The sequence below is a fragment of the Passer montanus genome, unplaced genomic scaffold, assembly GCF_014805655.1.
Source record: "Passer montanus isolate IOZ18808 unplaced genomic scaffold, ASM1480565v1 scaffold18, whole genome shotgun sequence".
Classification (NCBI taxonomy): Eukaryota; Metazoa; Chordata; class Aves; order Passeriformes; family Passeridae; genus Passer; species Passer montanus.
The window spans coordinates 12764959-12788655 of NW_024365381.1; the positions used below are offsets into that span (position 1 = coordinate 12764959).

The 23697-nt window shown below is 54.5% G+C and overlaps 2 protein-coding genes across 3 annotated transcripts in view; one reads left to right on the forward strand and one right to left on the reverse strand.

Moving 5' to 3' along the window:
* Positions 1–23697, forward strand: part of LARGE2 (LARGE xylosyl- and glucuronyltransferase 2) — a 38873-nt gene that overhangs the window by 6722 nt on the left and 8454 nt on the right. Inside the window, exons 2-3 of one of the 2 annotated variants that reach the window (XM_039705220.1) lie at positions 8748–8776; positions 14192–14352. The gene's annotated coding sequence lies outside the window, so the exon portion shown is untranslated. Of the gene's footprint in view, positions 1–8747; positions 8777–14191; positions 14353–23697 lie in introns of those variants that run through there. The other variant, XM_039705221.1, reaches the window with a different exon arrangement.
* On the reverse strand, positions 104–1000 carry CUNH11orf94 (chromosome unknown C11orf94 homolog). Its single transcript, XM_039705236.1, has 3 exons — positions 705–1000; positions 426–499; positions 104–323 (listed from the first exon to the last, which is right to left on the reverse strand). The coding sequence occupies exons 1-3, from the start codon at positions 770–772 to the stop codon at positions 187–189; spliced, it is 279 nt and encodes a 92-aa protein (XP_039561170.1). The 5' UTR covers positions 773–1000; the 3' UTR covers positions 104–186.

A 23697-nucleotide genomic window follows, 5' to 3' on the forward strand; every position in this document is an offset into this window, starting at 1 on the left:
GGGTTGGACCCTGGCTTCTTCTTTCCCTTGGGACCCCAAGAGGAGCTGGAGCTTTTCAGTATTGGTCCAAGAGCCCTGGCTGCAGTCCTGGGAGTCCAGAGATCATATGATGACCCAAAGGGACTTCTGGCAGGTTCTGCCCCAGCCCTCACCTGCTGGGTTGTGGCGGGCACAGGGCACGCTGGCTCACAGGTGCCCGTCCTCGTAGTACTCCAGCAGGTCCAGGCCGTCGCGCTTGCTTTTGCGAGCTCTGCGCAGCTCCGCCGGCCGCCGCGGGGCCGCCCGCCTTCCGAAGCGAGGCTGCTTGGGTCTGATGCCGTAATCTGCGGGTGCAGCAGGGGCTGGGCTCAGCTCCGGGACAGCCACCCACCTGGAGGGGTGAGTGCATGGAAAGGGGCTTCAGAGGGGCGAGGAGAGCACTGTACCATCCACCAGGCCGAAGTGCTTCTGTGGCAGCTCCAGGGGAGCAGTGAAATCCTCAGGAACTGAGTAGCTGTTCCTACAGAGGAAAACAAAGGCCAGGAGTGAGCCAAGGTCCTACAGCACTTACCCAGTCTGGCACAAGGGCTCCCACGTGCTGCATCTTCCACTCAGTCTGGCCAACTCTTGAGGCCTGGTGCCACAAGTCCCAGCCCCTGTCAGGGGCCCTGGGGTACCTGCAGGCACCAGGGCAGGGAGGAGGAGAAGGAGGGAAGTGCCATCACCTCTGGTGCACAGGCTGTGGGAGGGCAGCCCCCAGCAGCAGGGCGAGGAGCAGCAGGCAGCACAGCATGGTGCACACTGACCGGTTCCACTGGTTCCGCAGCAAGGTCACAGAGGAGCCACCCTGGTTGCCCAGGACACCTGCTGGGTGGGGCAGGGGACATGGCCCCTCCCAGGTACTGCTGCTGTCCCTTCCTAGCTTGTCCCCTTCAGGTCCTGGGCTGCCTCTGCCCAGGCCCTGGCAGCTGCTGAGCCTTTGTTGTGCTGGTGCGTGTCCCTACATGTAGTCAGAGCTCCAGAGCTGCTTGTGCCTTCCTCTCAAACCCTCCAAAAGCAGACCCTTGCATCTCATCTCAGTACCACTCTGCCCCAGCACACACTTCAGCATCTCTCTGTCCCTTAGCACCTGCTTGTGCCTTCCTCTCAAACCTTCCAAAAGCAGACCCTTGCATCTCATCTCAGTACCACTCTGCCCCAGGACACACTTCAGCATCTTCCTCCGCTACAAGACTGAGGCAGCACAGTTCCTTGGTCAGGGCTTTTCTGCATTGCTGTTACCACGGTGCAGGGCCTTGCCAGCTGAGGTGGCAACACAGACCCCTCACACCTCCAAAGGCCTGTTGTCCCCAGCTGTGGTGGCCCATGAGGAATGTGTGTGTGGGACTACATTTCCAATGCTGGGTGCTGAGGCAAGAAGTCTCTGACCCCTGCAGCCTGAGAATCCCTCAGGGATGGCTCAGGTAGGAATGTTTGATACCCACTTGGCGCACACTTACTACCCAGACATCTGCCTGTGGGGCAGTCCAGTGCCACCAGCTGGCCAACCCTTTGTCCTGGCCACGAAGCCTCCACAGAAGCTCACTATCCAGACTGGTGCTTCAACTGCCCCCCCATTAGAAGAGACAGGCCTGTCCTAGGCCCTTTATTAAATGTGGCACAGCAGATTTGCTGAATTAATCACTTCTCCTCTGCCCTTGGCCAAACCCCAAAGCACTGGCTGGCAGCCATTCTGCAAACCCTTTTACCACACATTAGGTGCTAGGAAAGCAGCCTGCACACTGCAGCTCTCCGTACCCCCAGCGGAACCCCAGGACTCTGGGGACTGAGGCAGGCACTGGGAATTACAGAGGTTATAACCATCAGCAAGATGTGGGCCCTGACTGACACAGGCCAGAGCAAAAGGCTTCTAAGGGACAGAGTATCAGAGTAGACAACTGCAAAAGCTGCTCTTTCTGACAAAGAGAGACCTGCTGCCAACCAGATACAAGGGATCCCATGCAAAGAGGCAGAGGCTCTGGACTCAGTTCTCTCCATTTAGTCAGTTTATTTGACAGACATAATCTGCCCCAAGCAGATGGGCCAGGCACGGCCAACACAAGCAGGTTGTGGGTCAACCTCAGCGCCTTGACATGTGAGACAGTGCTCTCCAAAAAACCACTATGCTGCCTGGCTTTGTTATAGCACAGCTGTACAAAAGAAGAAAAAAATCAAGTGCTTCAAAAAAGAAGTTGCTCCATCACCATCACTGCAGCCACAGAATGGTCCAGAGAAATAGATGGCCAGGGTCTCCCCACACATTTACTGTCCGTCATTCATGCCGAGATCTGTTAAAAAATTGTATACAACCCCTCCCCGCTCTGTAGAACAGGAACTTCTCATTTATGATTTAACTGAAAATTAGACATTATCAATATCCCTCCCCCAGACTGCTTGCCCTCCTTAGGAATGTCCAGCCATGATTTGAGCAGAGAGTAATCATCTTCTTTTCTTATCAGCCCCAGTTATAGAAATAGATTTTCTGCCAAGCAGGCAAGTAATCCATCAGTGGCCCTGAAACAAGAGAACAGAGGGATCATATATGTAGAAAGGCAACAATTTAAAGCTGTGTGTCTATGGGGTATATCCCCCACTTCTCATTATGATCCAAACAACCCTAAATCTCCACTTACACAACTCAGATAAACCCAAGAACAGAACAGTTACTTCTGCCAAGATATAAGACAACACTGCAATGTGGTGCTAGAGATCAGAGCAGGACCAAGAGGGGTGTGAAATATGGTCAGCACAGCCATGGTGTGGGACATCAACCATTCCCTTAGAGCTGACATGTTCAAACTGCAGTGGGAAAGGGGGTCTACAACATGCAAGGGGAAAAGCCACATGCAGAGAGTCAGGAGAACACTGCTGTGACAGGGAAGAAGGAAGATCTGCAGCAATAGTGAGCAGGTGCAAACAGAAGCATCTGCTGTAGAGTGAAAATGCTTACATTGCACAGGGCTTAATGCAGGCTCCAAAGCCTCTCTGAAATCACTAACTGGAGGAAGTAGCGCCTGAGCTAGCCAGCTTTGTGACCTCCCCAAAGAAAGAGCAATCCCATGATGCCAGGCTGATGTAATGTCATATCACTGCCATGAATCACTCCACAAAAAGATTAGCATCATCAGGGGAAGAGTGGAGGGAAATGAAATGCTGGCCTATAACAAAGGGATCCTCTGGTGAAGAACTAGAACATAGACCTGGTTTGGTCCTTTGATTCACAGGCCATTTCTGCCTGATTCAATACTTCCAAGCACCCATTTACCCCTCATGTCCACACTGCAGACCAGGGATCAAGGAAAAGAGGTCAGAACAGGGCTGTAAAGTTGGGGCCCTGGTGTATCAGCTGAGGTGCAGAAAGGAAGCCCAGGAAAACAGGCCTAGGTGGCAGACCCTGAGCTCTGCAGCCTCAGGGCACACAGAGGTTTACTACTGTCATCAAGCCAGGAAGCCATTCATCTTTTCCTTCAGCATTTAAAAATTACTCAAGCATCAACACAGGGTCCTCTAGTGCTAATCTCCCTAGGGACTTCCCAATTCCTTCCCCAGACTGGAAACCAACTGACAAATGTTCCCAACTGCCCTCATTTTTCTTCACCAGGCAGAAATGGGGATGTAACAGTGGGACCCACTCACGTGTGATGAAGCCAACTCCAGGCACATAATCAGCCAACAAGCGCAGAAGGAGGAGGATCCTGCCCCTAGAAAGGGAGAGAATATGAACAGGTCCAGCTGGACATCTCCTGCCCCAGCTGTTGAACCACAAACAGCAATGGCAGTTGTTACACAAGGGCTCAGATTAACTTGGTCCCAGGCACCCACACATCTTCAGGTCTACTCACCCAGTCCCCTGATGCTATTTCAGTTAAAAGGGAAATTTTCAGCAAAAGCCCAGCAAGGCCCTTACTCTGAGTATCGGTCGTAGAAAGGAGATCTCAGCAGGTAGTACAGCAGTAGGATGGTTCGTCGCCTCAGCTCCGCCCGCTCTCGCCTGTTCAGGTCTTTCAGATCACTCAGCAAACTCAGACTGGAAGAAGGAGGGCAGAGAGCTAAGTCACAGTGAAAGCAGCCAGCAGGGAAAAGAAAGCAAGTTTCTAAAGCCCTCCACTCTCAGCTCCACAAAGAGCAGCCCACACCAGCTCAGAACAGAGAGCACTGGAAGTGCTGTAGAAGATGTCTCAATCTCCAAGCTGAAAACCATCCTGGGTGCATATTTCTCTCAGTAGGGCTGCCCAGGACTGGGGAACAAGGAAGTGTGATGCCCAGCCACCACCAAACCAAGCACCAAGAAAAACTCTTCATCAGACTGACCTCGAGATGTCCAGGACTGCTGAGAGGAGCCAGGGCTTCCATGATCTCTGGCCCCATACTCCTAAACTCAGTACTAGGAACACACAGTCAAGGAATGAAAAGATGAGAGACTCCTAACAAGAGGCACACAGAGAAGCGACACCCTGCGTACCCACAAAATTCTGCCAAGTGCAGGTGAATACACCCTAAGACAGGGCTGGGGGCCCCGGGGAAAAGGGCTGGAGGACTCGCACCCACAGCTCCAGCGGCTGAGGCCAAGCCACCAAAGTGTAAGAACGGGAGAGACCTGAGTGCCGTGGCCAAGCCGAGCCGCGCAGGGGCGGAGCTGGCGAGGCTGCCCTGCAGCCGGGCCGAGCCCGCAGCACCCTCTGCTGGACCCGGCGGAGACGGGCAGGATACGGTGGAGCAGGGGGCGGGTAATGTAGATGGATTCTGCGATGGTTTCCTGGAGACCCAGAGGAGTGGGAGGCTGGTTGATCTCCTCCGTTCTTCGGCTCTGCGATTCCTCCCTCTGCTGGGGGGACCCCCAGTGCCGGGATTGCAGGGACGGGGCTGAAACAAGCAGGTGTGGTTGCTAACACAAATAAAAGCTTTGTCCCAGCTGGTAAGTGCGTATCACACGACTGCTAGCTCACTCCACCTGGCCCTGGAGCCCTTCACCCCCCCGGTCGGTTGGATGGGGAGAAGAATCAGAAAAAGGTAAAACTCCTGCATTGACATAGAACAGTTTAATAACTGAAATAAAGTTATTAAATAAAAATAACAAAAAATAATAACAATAATAGCAGTAATGAAAAGGAAGTTAACAAAACCCAAGAAGCACAAGTGATGTACAACCACTCACCATCCCCAGACTGATGCCCATCCCATTCCCAAACAGTGACTGGCCCCTCCCTGCCAACTCCCCCAGTCTGAAGATCCCTTTGGCCAGTTCAGGTCACCCATCCTGGCCATGCTCCCTCTCAGCTTTTTGCACATCTCCTCACTAGCAGAACCCAGGAAACTGAAGTCCTTGATTTAGATAACTGCTACTTCTCAACAACCTACAATACCAGTTATAACAATGCAATCAACACTATTCTCATACTAAACCCAAAACTCAGCACTGTACTAAACAGGTACAGATATAATTCTATCCCAGCCCAAAGCAGGACACCTTCCTGTCATGTTTCCCTGCTTTCTGCACTGTGAAGGTGTGAAAGAGGAAACCTTGATGAGGTACTTGTAAGATCCATGCTCCTCAAAGCATAGCCATGATGAAGAGCTGTCTCTGTTGCACACTTCACTTGGGAAATTTAGTGCTAGCCTTGCAGCACGTCTCTGGTTGCTTTGATACCCCCACCTACCCACAGAGGGCCCAGTGAGTGGCAAGAGATGTCCCAATACAAGGGACTGCTCACACCCATGTCATCCATGCAGGCACAGAGCAGGAACAGCTCAGGCTGAAAAACAGGCTCAGTTACTTACTGCTCTGCAGAGAGCGCACAACACGGCTGGAACGCCTGCCAACATAGGTCTGATCCTTCCCTGAGGAGGTGTCTTCCATGCCTGCAGAAGGAAACAGCCACAGGGGTCAGGCTTCAAAGCAACACGCTTCACACCCCAGAGCTGCCAGCAAGAAGAGAAGACTGAAAGGCTGATTTAGTGCAAACTGGACCATTCTGTGGGGACTAACAGTAGGCAAAGGGTGAAAAGGTAGATCTGCATTACATTGCCCAGGCCTCTTTCCCCATCACTAGACCAGGGCACATGCAGCCCGACTCATGGTTCAGCCAGAAATTCCCAGCTTAGACTTCTCCATCCCCTCCTTCCAGATAGCAGGACAACCCTGCCACTAAGCAAGCTTGCCCTCTGCAAAGAGTGAAAAGTTAAACACAGCTCAGCCTTGAGTACAGACCTTACGGTTCCATGTGCTGCACAAGCCACTGCTCTCCTGAGTAATTCTAGCAGGACAAGACATGTGGCTTAGCAAGGCACCAAGCCAATGATGACAACACCATGGGCTCACCTTCTGGGTGGAGAGGCTGCTGCTTCTCCCTGTTCAGTGGCACAATGGGAGGAGACATCTGGATGCCAGCTTTGTACCACAGCAGGAGCAGGAGACGAAGGATAGCTCTGTGAACAGACAAGTGGAAGTCTTCAATAGCAGCCTATGGACCTGGGTTCCTGTTACACTGGAGAGATGGCTTCCACAGAAGAGGGAAACACTCGGGTCTCCTCAGGACAACTGGCAAGGTGAGAGGTGTAAGTGCTCCCTTCTGTGGCACAGAGTCCAGTACACCGTGGGGCTCCAAATTCCCCCAGCCTCAGGGACTGGCAGCTCAGTCCTGTGTGGGATTTTTTCCGGGGTACTATGGAGTGCCCTCCAGGTCCCCTTTCCGAGCGCACGCTGCCCCTTCCCCTCTGCCCGCAGCACTTACTTAGCCAGCTGGATGAGGACAATGATGGTCCACCGGCCCATCTCCCCCCACACCCTGGCTGTCCCCATCTCTGCAAAGACCTCCACGCATTCTAGTACACTCAGCCAGGTCAGCAGCTTCTGCTGGGGCAGCGACTGCAAAACACAGAGGGGAGGAGGGGGACAGGATGCAGGTTCTGCTCGGGAGTTAAGGAGGGCAGAAACACAGCCCAGGCTGGTGGGACCCTCAGAAATAAGCACCAGATGGCCTTGGAAGTCACAGAAACAAAAAGCAATGTTTTCACTGTGGCTGGAGCCTACACACAAGCCCACTTATCCACCTCCAAGCAGGGGCAGATTGAGACATCACAGTATCACATAGCGTTACTACTCCAAAAATGGGGAGAACATCACATTTGTGTTTTATATTGCCTCTACCCCAATGGAGACAGCAGGATAGCCTCCTGGGTTGTGGCATGGTGCCTGAGCTCAACTACAAACCTCTCTCCTCCTCCTCCTCATCCCAGAGCTGAGACACAAGACAACCTCTTCTCTGGACAGAGCTGATAAGGGAGTGTCCTTGGAGTAGAGGGAAGGGAACCCAGACTCCACAGCCACACCTGAGTGAATGCTGGCTGAACACAGCATCAGACTAGATTTCCCCAAGACAGTGAGTCCTCTTCCAGTCTAGGTCTCTGCTATCCACATGGGAACTTACTACTGTTGTCAACCACAAGGTTTGATCCATTGAAAAACATCAGTAAAGACAATACAGCTGAAATTCTATTCCATTTTAACCAGGAATTATACACCTGATGCTCCATTCAGGGAGCTGCTGACACCCAACCCACACACTGGGCAGGTTTGTAACAGAAGAGCCTTGTCTGGAAAAAATCAACCTCTTCCCCATTCCCTAAAGGGTTTAACAATGCTGGGAGCCAGCCTGGGGCTCATGCAAGATAGACACAGTAGCAATGTGCTTACATTTGTTATACTCAGTACACTGTGCAAAGGAAGAGTCTGACAGATGGAGTCAAGAGCTTCAGTGCTCCAGAGCCACTGCTGTGTAAACAGCAATGTTTATTCACCAACGTTTCTACCTAGCTCGAGTTCTGAGTGTCTCAAAAAAGCCTGTGGAGCTTCTGATGCAAGTCAGGGCTGGATGTCTGTGGTCCAGGGAGTGCTCCGGCCACACCTCCAAGCCAGGAGCTAAGGGACAGGGCTGCTATTTTACTTGCATTCAGAGGTTGCCTCTGGCTTCTCCATACCTGACCGCAAAGAGAGGCCACAGCAAAGACCTGTTAAGTTTCTACAGATGCTCCCTGAAAGCTCGTGCAAGGAAGAAAGCATGTGTCCCAAATCCACCTCCCACACACTCCAGCCTTACCACTGGCAGGCTTTCCTGCAGGTCCTTTCGGAGAATCCAGTCATTTAACAGCACTAGGAGGTTGGAGGCAGAGTACACTGGAAAGGGAAGAGAACAACGCAGAATGGATGCACAGAAAGCAAGCCAAACCGGCCCTGCTGTCTCTGTCTCCGACAGGGGATGAGGGAAGGAGGGTAGCAAGATGGGCAGACTCCTCCCAGGAGCTGCCCGAGAATGCACGGACAGAAGCAGGGCCAGGGGAGCAGGAGCCGCATGCACCCGGGCAAGGGCACAGCAGCGGCCCCGACCCGCTGCCCACCTACCCAGCTCCGACAGCGCGTGCGAGTCCGAGAAGCGACCTGCCAAGGGAAGAGAGCGGCTACAGCGAGCGCCCGGACCGGCGGAGCCCCAGTCCCCGCCGGGTCCCGGTGCCCGCGCCCCCCGGCCCAGAGCCCGGCCGGAGGGATGAAGGTCTGCCCGCCTGCCCGCTCCCGCACCTGGCAGCAGGTAGGAGAGCCCCCGCACGGTGCCCTCCAGCTGGGCCGTGGCGGCCGGGTGCCGCCTCACGTACTCCTGGTAGCGCTGGCACAGCAGGCGCAGCCGCCACACCGGGCCGGCTCCGCGGGCACGGGCCGAGGCCGCCGCCGCCGCCAGGAGCGGCGGCGGCGGCGGCGGCCGGGCAGGTAAGGGCGGATGGGGCTGTCCCGAGCGGGGACGCGGTTGCCGCCGGGTGAGGAGCCGAGGTGCGGCCGGTTTTGGGGGGCCGGGGAAGGAGTGGTTCCTCAAGCGTTGCGGCGGGCGGGGGTCTGCCCACGCGTGGGTCCGGCGCTCCGCGGCACGGCGGGGGACGGTGCGCGGGATACCGGCCGCCCGTCGGGGGCTGCTCGGGGCAGCTGCTACGGCACCGGCAAAAAGTTCCCGGTGGCGCTGGGGAATGAGAGCAGGTGCCGGGAGCGGTGCTTGCCCCTTCGTCACCCGCCGGGGAGCGGCGTGCGACAATCCCCGTCCCGGCCGCGGGCTCCCTTGGGCACCCGGGTCGCTGCTTGCCCGGCAGTGGGGAGCCTCGCTCTGCACCTGGCGAGAGCCCTGCGTGGGGAAGGGAGAGGTGTGACCGAGGAGGCAGGGACAGACAGCCCCGCTCCGCTCGGGTGAACGGCCCGTGCCCACTCGCTGCGTGCGGAGCGCTGGAGGTGCTGCCCTGGCGGCACGGAGAGCATGGACGGCCTCGGGCACGGCGCTCTCATCCTCGCCTCCGTGCGTGACCGTGTCTGTCCCCGCGGGGGCCGGGCGGACCGGAGCGGCAGCAGAAGGGCGGTGGTCGGGCCGTGCAGTGGGGGCTCTCTCGGGGCCCCCCGGGACTGGCGCGGCCCCGCAGCGCTCGGGGCTCGCCGCACTAGCACGGGTGTCCCCGTTGGCAGCGGGAGGAGGCGCGGGGCCCGCCTGGCTGCAGCCTGTTGCAGAAGTGGCTCCAGCCTGTCCCCGGTCCCGCGACCTTCCTCCCGCCGTGCCGTGCCGTGCCCTGCCCCGCTGTGCCTCCGGCTCAGCCGAGGCTGCGGCCAGCGCCCCTGCCCGCAGCCGGGCCTGGCTCCGCACGCTGCCTAGGGCAAAGATCGGCCGTGCCCGTGGGCTGGGAGGCGCTTCGTGGCCTCTCGGGTGCGCACTGAGCTGGGCCGAGCCGCCCCTCCTTCCTCCTGTCCGGTTACCTCCGCACAATGGGCACAGTGTGTGCCTGCGGCTTCCTCGGCGGGAATTACAGTTGCATGGGCAGGCACTTTATCCTTCCTGATCTCTCCTCTTCCCCCGAGGGTTTGTTTTCCAGCAGGCTGAGTTCAAAAAGGGCACGAGATACCGCTGGCAAGCAGTCTGGCGCTAAACAAACCTTTTTAGTCAGAATCACGTGGATTAGACCCAACTTCCCATTCACATGCAGTGCTACCTGCGAGTTTCTGTGAATTTCACGGTGGCTGGGCTGCTACTGTAAGTGCGAAGGCGGGTGAGATAGCACCCGAAGCCTGTGACAGAGGTTTCCAGCACAGCCTACTGGGGTAGGTGTGTGCTGCTAGTGACTCTAGGGGCATATCCAGTGCAGACTGCCAGAGCTGCTCTCCTTCAAGGAGATGCTCTAGCTCTGCCAGACAGCAATCTGAGAGCTGGCTGCCTAGGAGACTGCCAAAGACACCTTGTCTTCAGCCAGAGGTGAAGCTTGATGCACAAAGTCCTTGGGCTACTCTGAACAGCACAGCTAGATTCTGTCCCTGAGTAAGGAGCATTTTGGCAGATGCTTCCTCTTCACCCTTTGCCCCCAAACTCTGTCCCACCAACTGTTATGTCCCCTTTTGTTCATCTCCTGCTTGCAGCAAGTGAGTTTGGAGTACAGTTTGAATAGCATCATGCTGCCTTTTTATGGTAAGTATGTTGCAAGGGAGCACTGTAGGATGGGCGGCTTCTCAGAGCAGCAGCAAGTCCGTGGGACTGGGTAAGACTTAAATTGCCTTGGCTTATAGTGCCCATGGTGTGTGTGGCAGCAGGAGCTGAAAGGCTGGGTTGAGGGACAAGTTTCTTTCTTGACTGTGCCCAGAATGATCTAGGAGCAACTCTTTCCTTAGTGCTTACGGCCAGTCCGGGTGCTGAGGGCTTGTGCTTACTGCAAATCCACTGGCTGTAGCCGAGGCCAGGTAGTTCCAATGCTCTGATGATGAGGGGTGCAGGCTCAGCACTAACGGTAAGAAAAGAAGCAAACAAAAAAAAAAGGCAAATGTTCTGCCAGCCCATCTGCGGGTACAGTGCTGAAGTCCAGCTTGCTTGGCTGCCAGTGTCTCGCTCTTTGCTCAGATCCATGAGACCATGCCATTTCTGGGAAGCCTGACTCCAGGCACAGCACTGCCATGGGTGTAAGGCAGCTCAGCCTAAGCAAGCCTCAAAACACGTCTTTCAGAGTGCTGGGTGAGGGTGTTTTTGTACAGCGTTGGAGCTGGGGAGCAGGATGTGGGAAGATACCCTCAGTATATTGATGCTGCTGTGTCTTGGGAGATGGGTGGTCGGGGTGGGAGGTGGATACTCCCCCCAGCCTTATCTTGCTGCTGACCTTCCCCTGCCAGAAGGGAAGTGGCCTTGGCAGTATGAGGTGGGGGATGTGGATCTTTTTGGCTGTGGTTGAAAGCGAGCAGTTGTGCTGAGGAATGGGATGGCCTTTCTGGCCCTGCCTCTTTCGGGCATGCCTTCCTGCCCTCCTCAGCTCTCACACCGTGGTCTGGCTGTGTATTTTCTTTGCTTCTGGATGAGCTCAGCCAATACTTTGGGATAGCTAGGGATAAATTATGACTTGCTCCAAATAACCTGTAGATGGAGGCATGTCCAGGGAGTATTTTAGTCCCTGTTACATGAATCCTGCCTAGAATGGAAGGCCTTGTTCACTCATGATATCCCACTGGAGGCCAACACCTTTCGGGAGAGCTCCAAATCTGTCCAAATGAGGAGACAAGGGCAATGAAGCACACCATGCTCTGAGCATGGCAATGCTAGTGGTGGCAGCTTGTACTTCTGATCTTGGAAAGTCCTCCTGGGGTCTGGAAAGGCAACAGTTGGCAGGGGAAGCTGGTGGTGTAGTACCTAAGTTCCTGAAGTGTTGCTGGCAGGTCTGTTACTTGAAGTAACAGTAGTCTGATGGGAAGGGAAACGCAGGTCAAACAAGCTTAAGGGGCCTTTTAATATGTGTTTTGACTTGGAGGCATTTTGTTGCTGCTCTCTGTCAGGGTGCCCCTGCCCTTCCCAGCTTAGCTCAGACTTGGCATCTCTGGAGAAAGACTTTTTGGCTTCCCAGGAGGAGCAACATGTCTGGCAATGTGTGCCGAGCCCTGCTGCGAGATACTGACTGCCTCCTGCCTCCAGATGCCTTTTCCAGAAAGCCATTTAGAGCCATAGATTGTTACTTGGATAACTCCCTTCCCTGATTCATTAGCACTGTGTAGTCCCTCCTGTAATGCTCAAATCTGCCCATGCCAAAGGCTGAAAGGGAGAGGCCATGTCTTTTAATAACCATGTGATGCAGCTGGAAAAAACTTTTGGACACGTAGTTCTCTGATGGAAACAGTTCAAGGGAGACATACAGCTGGGCCCTGAGGGAGAGGGCACTGCAACTACTTTTGGGTGTGTGACAGGTAACTGCTTGTAGTTTCTGACCTTTCTTTCCCCCAGCATCACCCTAAGCTCCCCTGACCCCACCTGGAGACGGCAGCAGACCTTGAGATCAGTCCCACCATGCTGCAGATCTTGCAGTTCCTGCGTGTGGTGCTGTGTAAATAGCTGCTGGTGGCTGGGTTGCAGCCATATGATGTGGGCTCCATGCTGGTGGTGAGGCTCCTGCCATGTGCAAATGGGGACTCTGCTGTCCCAGAGATGCTGTGGTGGATCCCAGTGGACAGTGCTGCTGTGTGACAGACACATATCTGGGTCTCCCCACTCAGTATTATCTCTGCTGAAGGGGCCTTTGCTTTTCGAGCTCTTTGCTATTGAAAGTACTCAGTGTTGTTGCCAGCAGTTTCTGCTTCCTAGCCCAGGTGGAGGGGACTTGGCTCTTACCTGCTGAACTGGAAATATAAAGCTCTGGTAGCACCTGGGCAAAGGCTGTGGGGTGTATGCCAGAAGGGTCTGGCACTCTGGTTCTGTTCCTGCTGCTCCAGAAGTATCCATCTCCCGAGTTTCCCCTGTTAGACCCCTTTGGTGTGAGGTGGGAGCTGACTGATCAAAACAGGCGGAGTAGGGATGATGGAGCAGACAGATGTCTGTTTACTGACATGTGCTATAGGGTCCATGCAGTCCTCTCTCACTGGCTGCCACCTTGTAGCCAGAATCTGAGGGAGACTCAAAAAGCAGAAGTTTTGTTGGGCCTTGTTGCTTGAAGAAGGGTTTTGCTGAGCACTGCAGTGCTGTAGTTCACTCTTAGAATCGCTGGATTTCACTGTGCAGGTAGCAGCTGTTGTTACTATTTTTTATTTCCAGCCCTTGTTGGGATTGATGTCACCTCCCTTCTGTCATACTGTACTGTGCCAGGCTGGCCTGGGGTTTGCTGTGGCTAGAGGGGTGCAGGAACACAGCACACTGCACATTTCTTTCTCTGTTTGGCCTTTTAAAACAGGTGGGACAGATCAGACCTGTGCTTTTCCTAGGTTTTTACCTGCTTTTAAGGTCCTGCTCCTGCTGCAGCTTAAAGCAATGATATGTGGATAGAGGCAAAATTCCCAGTTCTTCTCCAATTCCTTTGCCCCCGTATATTAGTATGTCTGTGCTTCTGTTTTGGGCTTTTTCCTGATAAGGAACTAAGAATCCTTCTAGCCTCCTGGGAGAAGGGCTTATCCATTTCATCCTGCAGCCGTGGAATGTGTGTGCCCAACTCCGTGGGAGTTGGAGGAAAGGGGTGCACTGGAAAGATCCCAGCAGAGAAAAAGGATTTCCTCTGAGGAGGAGTAACATGTGCAGGCTGCTGTGCTCTCTTCAGCACAAGCTGCATGTGTGATGTTTTTTGCCTGCTTTCTCTCTCCTCTGCCTGTGCTCCTTCTCTCTCCCTGTATGCACCTATTTGGATAGACTCTCTTAACTGCCATTGTGGGGCTGCCCAAAGCATGTCACGGGGGCTCAGGTTACTGGACAAGAGAGTTAATCCCTTTATTGCCTCACAAGTTAGACACTTGTGCTGCTATTATGTTTGGGAGGGGGCCAGAGAACTTGCATCCCTCCCTCAGCTCCTGATGCTGCTGAAGGATTGGTGTGAGGACTCACATGTGTTGTGATGGAACATGGTGGCTGTGGCTTTGCCAGCAATTCCAGGGACATGTGTACAGTCCTCCTTGCATGAGTGGGGAACTTGCAAAGGACAGTGCAGTGAGCTGGGGCTGGGAATATGCAGCATGCAGGTAGTCATTCTCCCCTGGGCTGTCTGGGTAGCCCTGGGTGACACTGAGCCATGCTTTGTGGCAGGCTGGAGGACAGGGGCAGGACCAAGGTGTTGAGTGCTCTTATCTGTGACTCTGGGATGTGCAGGGGCCTGTCCTCAGAGCTCTCTTATGCAGTAGCTCTTCACGTGACTGTCTTTTGGGTTTCAGGTGACAGGAAGCTCCAAAACTCTCAAGTACAGCTGAGATGTCTTATCTGCCCTTCAAGCTGAGAATCTTTGGTTAGAGGGGGGTCCTCACAGGCACCACCAGGCCGTGCCAACTTCTCCAGCTGTTCCTAGCCACTCCTGCAACATTGGCAGCCTTCAAAGGTTAGTTACCATGTATGTTAAGTAGATGGTTTACATGTGGTTGCTTCCTTGCTGTTTTAGTGCTTCTAAGTCGGTATACAGGGGATAATCACATAGCAGAAGGGCTTGGCTCTGTGGTATTTGGGACCTGTGGGAGGCTCTGAAGACAACACTGGCACTTGCAGGCCCCCATAGCCCAGTTCTCTGGAGGGAAGGACCAGGTTCTCCACAGCAATCCTTTGAATGAAGTGTGATCCATCTCTGTGGCTGTTCGCCTGAGTGTGCATGTCTGGATCCTTCTCCCCAGGCAATACTATGGTTTATTGCTTATTTCTTGTGCAGTGGGCAGTAAGTCGCTGGGACCTGGGCTGAGGAGCTGGAACAAGCTCTCTGGGCCAGGGAAAATGGGAAGACCTCCTTCTGAAGGCTGGGAGCTTGTGCAGGCATTGTTCTGTCCTAGCAGCTTCTTTTCCCTCTGTCTGTTACATCAAGTGTTTCTTTGGGGCCGGCTCCCTCTCCCTGCCCCTCATTAGTGTAGGGCTTGGCATGCCAGCAGGAGGGAGCCTCAGCAATGTCTATGCCTTGATCGGATTTGTCAAGGCTCCTTCCCTTTTCTTCCTGTTCATTGAGGTCTGAAACAAAGCAAACAGAGGAGAGGAATTCCAAAGAATACGAGTGAGGGAAGAGAGGAACGCTGGAGTGACAGGCTGCCCCTGCACACAGGCAGCCCCCTGCCTTGGTCTGGTGGGCAGAGCTGGTGGCAGGAGGTGAGGCCATTCCTTGGCATTTCTATTCCCAGTTCTGGCACCAGCTGTCTGTCTCCCCGTGCTGTGCTGGAGGCTCCTATCCTCACTGCTCAGGTAGCTTCTGGAGCCTCCGGCTCGCTGCCTGCTCTGCACGGGCACGTGTGCTTGAGCACAGCTTGAGGGAAGCAGGGCGTTATTTGAACTGCTTTGTTTATCTTGGGCTATGGTAAAAGGTTTCCCTCTTTACCTGTGTCAGGAAATTTTCCTCTGCCAGGCAGATCCAGAGAAGCCCGACATGGAGCTGAAGGTCCTGCCTGGGTGCCAGGGCAGTGAGGCACTGGCTCCTCCCCATCCTGGAGCCAGATAAGTGCTGGAACAAGGCCCTTTTGTGCAGACAGGTGTGTGAAGTGGAGACAAACGTGCTCTGGCACTCATATTGTTTCCCAGGAGGCAGGAGACTTGGGGGGGGAGTCATGACCAGCCAGACAAAGCTGCCACAGATAAAACTTTGTCCAGTCTGATAGATCTCCTTGCTCCCTCCTTTGTCATCCCCAGGCCATCATGCAGTTTGCCCTTCATTCTGCCCCTGACCCTCCCATAGACTGGATCAGGGAAGGCAATAGGATGCTCAACAGCCCCAGTATAAAGCCCTTGAGGTGAAATACATCCCTGCTAGTAACACCCTCCCCTTGCATTTAAGCTTTTAAACTACAGTCTCTTCCTTCCTTTCCTTCTTCCTCCTTGTTCTCTACCTTCTGGCAATCTTTGCACTCCATGGTTTAATTAAAGAGCAGAGCAAAGTGCTTAGACTCCAAAATGTGCAGATTAAGGGGTTACTAATCCTCTTCCTCAATGGGTGCTCACATCCTGTCCAGCCTGTTATCAAGCTTCTGTTCCCTGAGTGGAAACTTGGCCAAACTTGAGACCTCTACCTCTCTTCCTGCTTGTTGCACTGAGGAGGAAGGGTGAGGAGAGCTATGGGGGAGAAGCAAAGAGAGTTGTGGGCTTACAGAATTCTCAAGGTGGGTTTGTAGTGACCACTTGCTATCTTTGCTTTTTGTGTCCTGTCTCATTTTGGTGCTCCAGGAGCAATAAAGCAGGGCTTGGTGGTTTTCCTCTGGTTTTTTTGACTGCTGTCTTCCTATTCTGACAAAATAAGCTTTCTTACAGAGGAAGCAACTGCTTCCCTTTGTGTGTGCCTGTGTTTTTATTTGCTGGGTGATATGGTTCAGGTGTGTGCCTTCCCTGTGCATACACCCCTCTCTTGATTTCCTGACAGTTTCTTCTGTGCTCTTATTCCCAGTGTATGCCCAAGTGCTGCAGCACTGCTGAAAGGGCAGGGCTCCCTCTCAGGAGTGGGAGGCTGGTGCCTGGCAGTGCTGCTTGAGGCTGGTCATATCCTCATGTGGGGAGGCTGAGATCCCTTAACAGGACATACGGTGTCAGTGAGAAGGGGAAGGTGGAATATTGGAATACTTCATCTAGTATTCCCTCCTAGATGAAGGCACTAGGAGGGAAGAGGGAGTAGTGAGGATGAGTGTGGTGGAAAGGGTATGACTCTTGCTAGAAGCATCCAGGAAGACCTGATCACAGGATGGTCTGAGATGTTACGCCTCTCCTGGTGCAGGCTGGGCACTGCACAGAGGTTGCTATGGATTGCAGAAGACGTGAGCTTTTGTCCTCAGCCACTCATCTGCTGCTTGGTTGAGTTGAGCTGTGCTGTTTCTTCCCTGCCTTTGTCCTTTGGTGTGCAAGTTCATGGTTCAGCTCAGCAGTGTGAGAAGCTCCAGGGTCAGGAACACAAGGAGCAGCAGGAAGGGAGGAGGGCTAGTAATGAGTTCGGATGTTGGGAGTATGCTCCTTTCCACTGCCTGCCTTGGGGAGCTGCCTCCCCTCTGGGATCCACTTCCCTTCGTTTTTTGTCCCCATCAGTCACTACCTCATTTCCAGTTTGCAAGATGCCCTATGTGGTTTTTTTGCAAGTTTTGTGTCTTAGCTTGGACAACAGTTTTTTCTCCAGTGTTGTCAGAGCCTCTTGGCGATGTGCAAGCTTCTCTGCAGCTCAGAATCACTTTTGGTCGTACAGAATGCCTAGGGCACCCTGAGTGGATGGCACTATTGCTGCTTGGGTTTTTTAGAGCCTGCCCTGAGCCATTCTGCTTTGCTATTTATAGTGCAGTTGTTCCATTGCTGTGTGGATGAGCTCTGCTTTCAGCCTCACTTGGGCACTGAGGGCATTGGTGCCAGGAATAGCTCTGGACAGGGAAGATATAGGAGTGGCTGCTTGAGCACAGCTCCCAGCTGGAGCTGGTCCCTTGTGGAAGAGGTACCAGGCTGCATCCACGAGCTCTGCTGCTTTCCATGCAGAGGAGAGGGATTGCCTTTCCTTGTCAGTGCCTTGTGTGTGCTTGGCTGCTGGACCAGAGTTTGGCATTGTGAGAGATGGAATTTGGAAGAATTCTCCAGTGACCTATACTAGCAGTACTAGTGAGGGACCATGGTCATGAGCCAATGGCATGAAGCTGTATCAGCAGAGGATTAGGTTATTGGGAAAAAACTGGGAAAAACCCAGAGGGTGGCTGGGCACTGGAATAGGCTCTCCAGGGAAGTGGTCACAGCACCAGCCTGACAGAGTTCAAGAAGCTTATGGACAATGCTCTCAGGCACATGGTGTGATTTCTGAGGTTGTCCTGTGCTGGGAGTTGGACTTGATAATCCTTGTGGGTCCCTTCCAGCCCCAGATATCCTGTGATTCTGTGAGGGCAGTTGGCATGGGAAGCCCTGCTCCCAGCATGTCCTCCAAGCACTGGTAGTGACCTTGTGTGTCCCCAACTGCTGCCCACTGGGCAGGTGGATCCCTTGTGGTGGGGTACCTGCCATTCCTTGCACAGGGCCCTGCTCTCCTCTCCCCAGGGAATGTTTGCTAACCCCAAGGGAACTCAAGCTAAGGCCTGAAAGAAGCCTGCAGCACAAAAAAATCAACACCCTCCTCAGCACTGCTGCTTGGGCAGAGCTGCTCCAGCCTTTTTGCTCATGATGCTCTCAGCTTGTCTGGAGACCAGAGCTAGACAAATAATTAATTGCTTGATTTAGTGCCCAAAATGAAAAGCTGGAGGGAGAAAAACTCAACACAGACAAATTTGAGAGATCCTTTATCTTTTATTTTAAATGCAATGCAGCTCAATTACAAACAAAACAATGCAAAATGAGACTTCTTTGCTTGGAAAACAAAGCATTTTGTTCTTGTCCAAAACTTGTGATGAAGGAGCAAATAGCTCTGAGCTGTCTGGAAACTGCAGTTTTCAATCAATAACTATTCAGCCAAAAACACTTACCCAGTTCTGCTGGTAACAATGCACAGCAGGCACCTGACAACCTGGCTCACAGCCATGCCCCTGGCACCTTCCCAGAGGTGGATGGTGTCGTACCTCTTGTGAGCTTTTCCAGGTAGAGTGCCAATATTGGGTTGTTGGAGTCCCTTTGTCTCCTTTTTTTTGCTGTAATTAACCTAATTAATTTTGCCTGAGGTGGTGCAGACTCAACAAGCATGTGTAGGGGCTACGTCTGGCCTGTTGTGCTGGGATATAGTCTCCCTTGTCCCACCAGGGAGCATCACCTGGTGCAGGATGTTCAAGAGCAGTTCAGGGGAGCAGGGGGATGTGGGGTTACTCCCTACCCATGGGCCCTTCTAGCTGGAAACTTGGGTATCAGTACCACACAGGATGAAACTCCCACCCCTTGCTGTATCAGCAGGATGCCTCTGGGTGTTCCAGCTGTTTTGATGGCAGAGCTGGAACTGGTGGAGGGCTTGCTGCAGGCTGACTTGGAGAAAAGCTGGAGTTCCTGGCTGCTGACCCTGCTCAGCTCTGACCCCAGGAACTGTTGAAGCCCACAGCAATGAAAGTGTCAGGAAATGGCAGGGTGAACAGGTATTGATGCCCGTAGCACATCCGGAGACCAGGACACAGTGATCTTAATGGATTCAGAGCTGCCTATTAGCTGCAGCACAGACATCAGCAAAAATGCAGATAGTAGAAACCTAATCCCATCAGAGAGGAAGGCAGCTGGAGATCAGCCCCTGTTTCAAGAGGCTGTTGGGGTCCTCCTGCACTGTGCTCAGGCCTGGTCCCTCCCGTGCCAAGCTGTGTTGGCCAGGAAGCCATAAGGAGGAGATTTGATTCAGCACTTCATGGCCTCTGTGTTTGTCCTCAGTTAGGCTTGAGCTTCACCAGGCCCAGAGAAAGGCCAGTCAGTGTTGATACTTCACCTGCTGAGTATCCTCTAAGCATCAAATGACTTATAGTCCAGGGAGGTAAGGCTGGAAGCAGTGTATTGAACACCTCTGCTGTGAGTTTCTTGGGGTCCTTCCAGCTTCTTCTTGGGCTTAAGAGGAATGAGGGCACTTGGGGACTGTGTTGCTCTCTGGGTGGGCCCCCTTTACTTTGCTTGAGAGTTGTGGCAGAATGCAGCTGCCCAGCTTGTAAGCACCTCAGGATGTCTGCTAGGCTTAGGCCTCCTGTGCCACACTTGCACATTTTGCTGTGGCACTGCTCTCCCCATGGGTGCCCTGCGTGCCCTCTGTCACTTACACTCTGCTGGGCAGCTGAACCCAGTGCCTGGCTGCAGGCAGGGAGACTGACTCTGCACAAGCAGATTGTGTCTAGCAGGGCCTTGTGATCAGAGTCCCTGCCAAGAGGAGCTGCTCCCCTGATACATTCCTGAGTTTCAGACATGAAGAGGTAAGCAGCAAGGCATTCCTGTCAGTCCCAGCCTGAGCTTGCTGGTTTCCTCTGGAAACAAGGAAACAGTTTGGTGACAAGAGTCTCTGCTTCAGCCAAGCCTGGAGCTTCAACACCCTTCAGAGACTTTTAGCTCCTCTTCCCTAAGTGCTGTGGTTCTGCCAGAGAAGAAGATGGCTTTTCAGTGTGACCTCTTGAGAATAAGAAACTGAACTCAGAGTGGCAGAATTGTATGTGTGATAATCTTACGGGCCTGAGAAGAGCTTGATGTTTGAGAATGAGCTGTAACTGAGGCACAGCTGCCTGTTGTTCCAGGAGAATCCTTTCTGGATTTTCTCAGCAGCTTGTGGTATCTGGGAGCAGTAGGGAGATGAGGATGCTTCCTCCTTTTACAGCAAGTGTTGGTATCCAACTCTGGAAATGCTGCTGGGTCCCACCTCTAGAACATGGTGGCTATTTTGCCAGAGGTTGCTCTTTCCAGGGAAATACAGAGGTGAAACGCTCACTTACGGTTTGCTTATCATAAGACTGGGGAGGGAGGGACGGCATGGTAATCCGGAGCATGGGGTTTTAATCCTGCTCTCCTGGCCAAATTCCATTCCGCCTCTGTAAATTCCTGCAGCTACCCTGCTCTGCACTGCCTGTGTGGTATCTGCCGGCTGGCACAGCCCCCCTCGAGCGGCAGCATTTCAGGCATGGGGAGCAGGACAGGGAGGTGACCCTGAATCATAAGGCACTTGGTCAGATGGGTGCCGTACACACTTTAGAGGTGATCTGCTGAATGAGAAACCAGCCTGTGCCCTCCCTCTTTGTAAGAGCAAAAGTGATTGTTCCCGGTTGCCTCTCTTCAAAGTGTGGTGCCTTTTCTGAGTTGTGAATCTGGCTGTGCAGCTCTTGTCACAGCTTTTGGGCCCTTTCTCACCTTCTCCAAACCTGGGAAGCTGTTGTGTTGGGCTTCTACTGAGGCAGTCTAAGCAGGTCAGCTAAACTCTTCCAAAAATGAGACCTGGGAGAAGAATTTTCAATTTCTGTCACCTATAGCTAGGTAAGACAACAAGCACCATAGGTCCACAAAATCGCTCCTCTCCTGGCTGCCCTGCAGCTCTTTACTGGGAACAACCAGGCTATCTCTTTCCTTGTAATGCCATGGGGGGAGGCAGTAGAGGGGGCAGCAAGCCTGGGACTGTCCGTGTGCCCCTTCAGGCCTCTGGCTTGGTACTGACAGAAAGTGTAGTTGTGCCTCAGCATGCCTCTGCAGGAACACATTAGCTCTAAAAGAGACAGCAGGCTGAGACACCCACCCTACCATGGGCCTTGCTGCCAGTTGTGATGTTATGGGAAAATAGAGCTGCTCCCCTCTGTGCTTGCAGGGCTGGAGGAAACATGGTAATGTGATGGCAAAATTTCCACTGCCAGCTCTCCCTAAACATTAACTGCTCACCTGATTATTACTGAGCCGTAGAGAGTGAAGGCCATTCAGGCTGAGCAATGGGGCCTAAAAAGAAAGGGGGATTTCCTGCAGAAGAGTGGATCTTGGAAGGAGTGGAGTGCCAGCACATGGGCAGCTCTCTGGAGGAGCCTGGGGCAAGCAAAGTGGCTGCACTTTCCCAGGAATGAAGGTTGCTTGTGCATGGAAGGGTGGCCGGCGTACAGCCAGCTTTGGGCTCCTGCCCACGCCTCAGAGGTTGGTGTCAGCATGCACTGGTGTTTGTGCAGCTGCCCAGCTCTGCTGCCATGACATTCTCTGTGCCCTGGCCATTGCCCTGTTGTCACTGGAGGCAGGGTGTCTCAGGCATGAGACAAGACCTGGGTCCTGGCTGCCCCCACCCTGGTATCCACCCTGGTCAGCTTCTTCCAGCTAGAGAGGGGACGCGGTGCCTTTTTCTGTCCCCTGACAGAAAAGTGGCTGTATCCCCTGATCTCTGCTGAAGCAGGAGCTGCTTGCTCCTGGGAAGAATGTGGGGGAGGGAGGATAACCTGCTGTGAACAGCACTTCTGCCCCGCACCCGCGCTGGGGTTGGAAGCCGGCAGTATTGGGAAACCTCTCATCTTACTGCTGGCTGCGCTTGTCTGGTGAGCAAGGAGACTGAGGAGGGAGGGCAGAGAGGCCCCATGGCGTGACTGCAGGGCCGGGTCGAGCCGGGAGCTTTACGTGCTGGGCCATGGCTGCTGGTACCCGCTGTGCCCCTTGCCAAGAAGCTGCTTCCAGCCTTGCCCTGCGCTTCCTATGCCTCTAATGTTTCACAGAGAATGAGAGGCTGTGTAGCTGCCTTCTGGCTTGCCATCTTCACCCTTGTGAACACCCCAAAAATGCCCCTGCCGTGCCTGTGCTCCCCAGCAGCCTACCTGTTCCTGCCGTGGCTGGAGAGGGCCTGGCTGGTCTCAAAGCACTCGCTCTTGGTGCTGGGGGCAAACACGGTGTGGTGGCCGGGACAAGCGTGTGGAGAGGCTGTGGAGGTCAGCTGGAGCACGAGGCGGTTCCTCTGCTGAAGCGGTGCTGTTGGCAGTGGGCTGCAGGAGGTCTGGACTGCTCCCAGAGCATGGGTAAGCCCTGCATGGCCACTGTCTCAGCTGGAGCACATGGTGGATACCGTGGGGCAGGGCAGGACGGCTCCGGGAGCTGAGCGTGTGCCCCGGGGCGGCTGGGGGAGCAAAGGGAAGGGCCCCTGCCCCGGGGAGCCGCCGGCTCAGAGCAGCAGCAGGCAGCCCGGGCGTTCCCTCTCCCTGCCGGGGCAGGGCTGGGCTGAAGGGCGCTGCTGAGGAGCCGCTGCCTGTTCTGCCGGGGCTCTGCAAGGGCAAGCAGGAGCTGCCCGAGCGGGAGGAGGTAAGCGTGCCTCCCAGGGCAGCCATCTGGGTGCTGCTGTGGCTGCGCGGGCAGGCCGGGGCGCGCCGCGCCTCACCCGGGGCTCGGGTGGGGGCGATTTCCACTGCATCGGAGAGCTCTGCAGGCACTCCGCATCCCAGGCCTCTGCCTGCTGCCGCTCCCGGCCCCCACTGAACACCCCCGGCAAGGGCTTCTCCTGCTCCAGCCCTGGGCCTGGGCTGCTGCCTTCGCCCAGCCGCGGGAGCTGCGCGGTGGGGAGGGGGGAGCTGCAGGTAGAGCCTCTCTCCGCATAGTTAGCATTCCCAGCCCCGGCCTCCTGCTCCTGCTTCCACCATCCTGCTCGCTCCTGGTACGCTGGGCAGGTCTGGATGAACACTGCACCTTTTCAGTGAGCCCTGCTCTTCTGGGCCAGAGCAAGGAGGAGACAGTAGGGGAACAGTTCTTTCCCTTTCAGATCCACACTGGGGCTTGCACGCTGCTAAGCTGATGGGCAAGTGCTCTGATGGTGGCCAGTATCTCTTGTCTCTGGGTAGCAGCAAGGTCTGCATCCCACCCTCGCCATATTTGCATCGCGGGTAGGCCGTGGAGCCACTCTATCCCAGTCACGGGGAGAACAGGTGGGCTCTGCCGCCATCCCAAGACCCCCAAAGATCTCCCGGTGAGGACCAAGGCTTCCTCACCTGCCCCAGTAAAAGAGGAGGCAGGTGCTAGGAAGGGGGTAGATAATCCTGATGCTTCCTTTTTTCACTGTGAAGGAGAGATACTGAGGCCTGGGAGTGGGAAGGGAGTTGGAAGGAGGATGGATTCCTCCCAATTCGCTTTGGGCAACTCTGCGCCCCTGGCGCTGGGGGCTCTTGAGTAGAAAGCGAATTTAATCTCTTGTTTTGTTTGTTCTTTCTTCCTCTGAAAGGGGGGCCAGCGGGGTGTGCGGGGGGAGCTTGGGTTTGGGAGCGGGGAGGAGGGGGAAAGTGTCAGATCTGGAAGGGAGGAGTAAAGGGAGGACAGGGAACGGCAGCCCCGGGAGGGAGCAGTAGCAGTGGGCTGCCAGCCGGCTTGG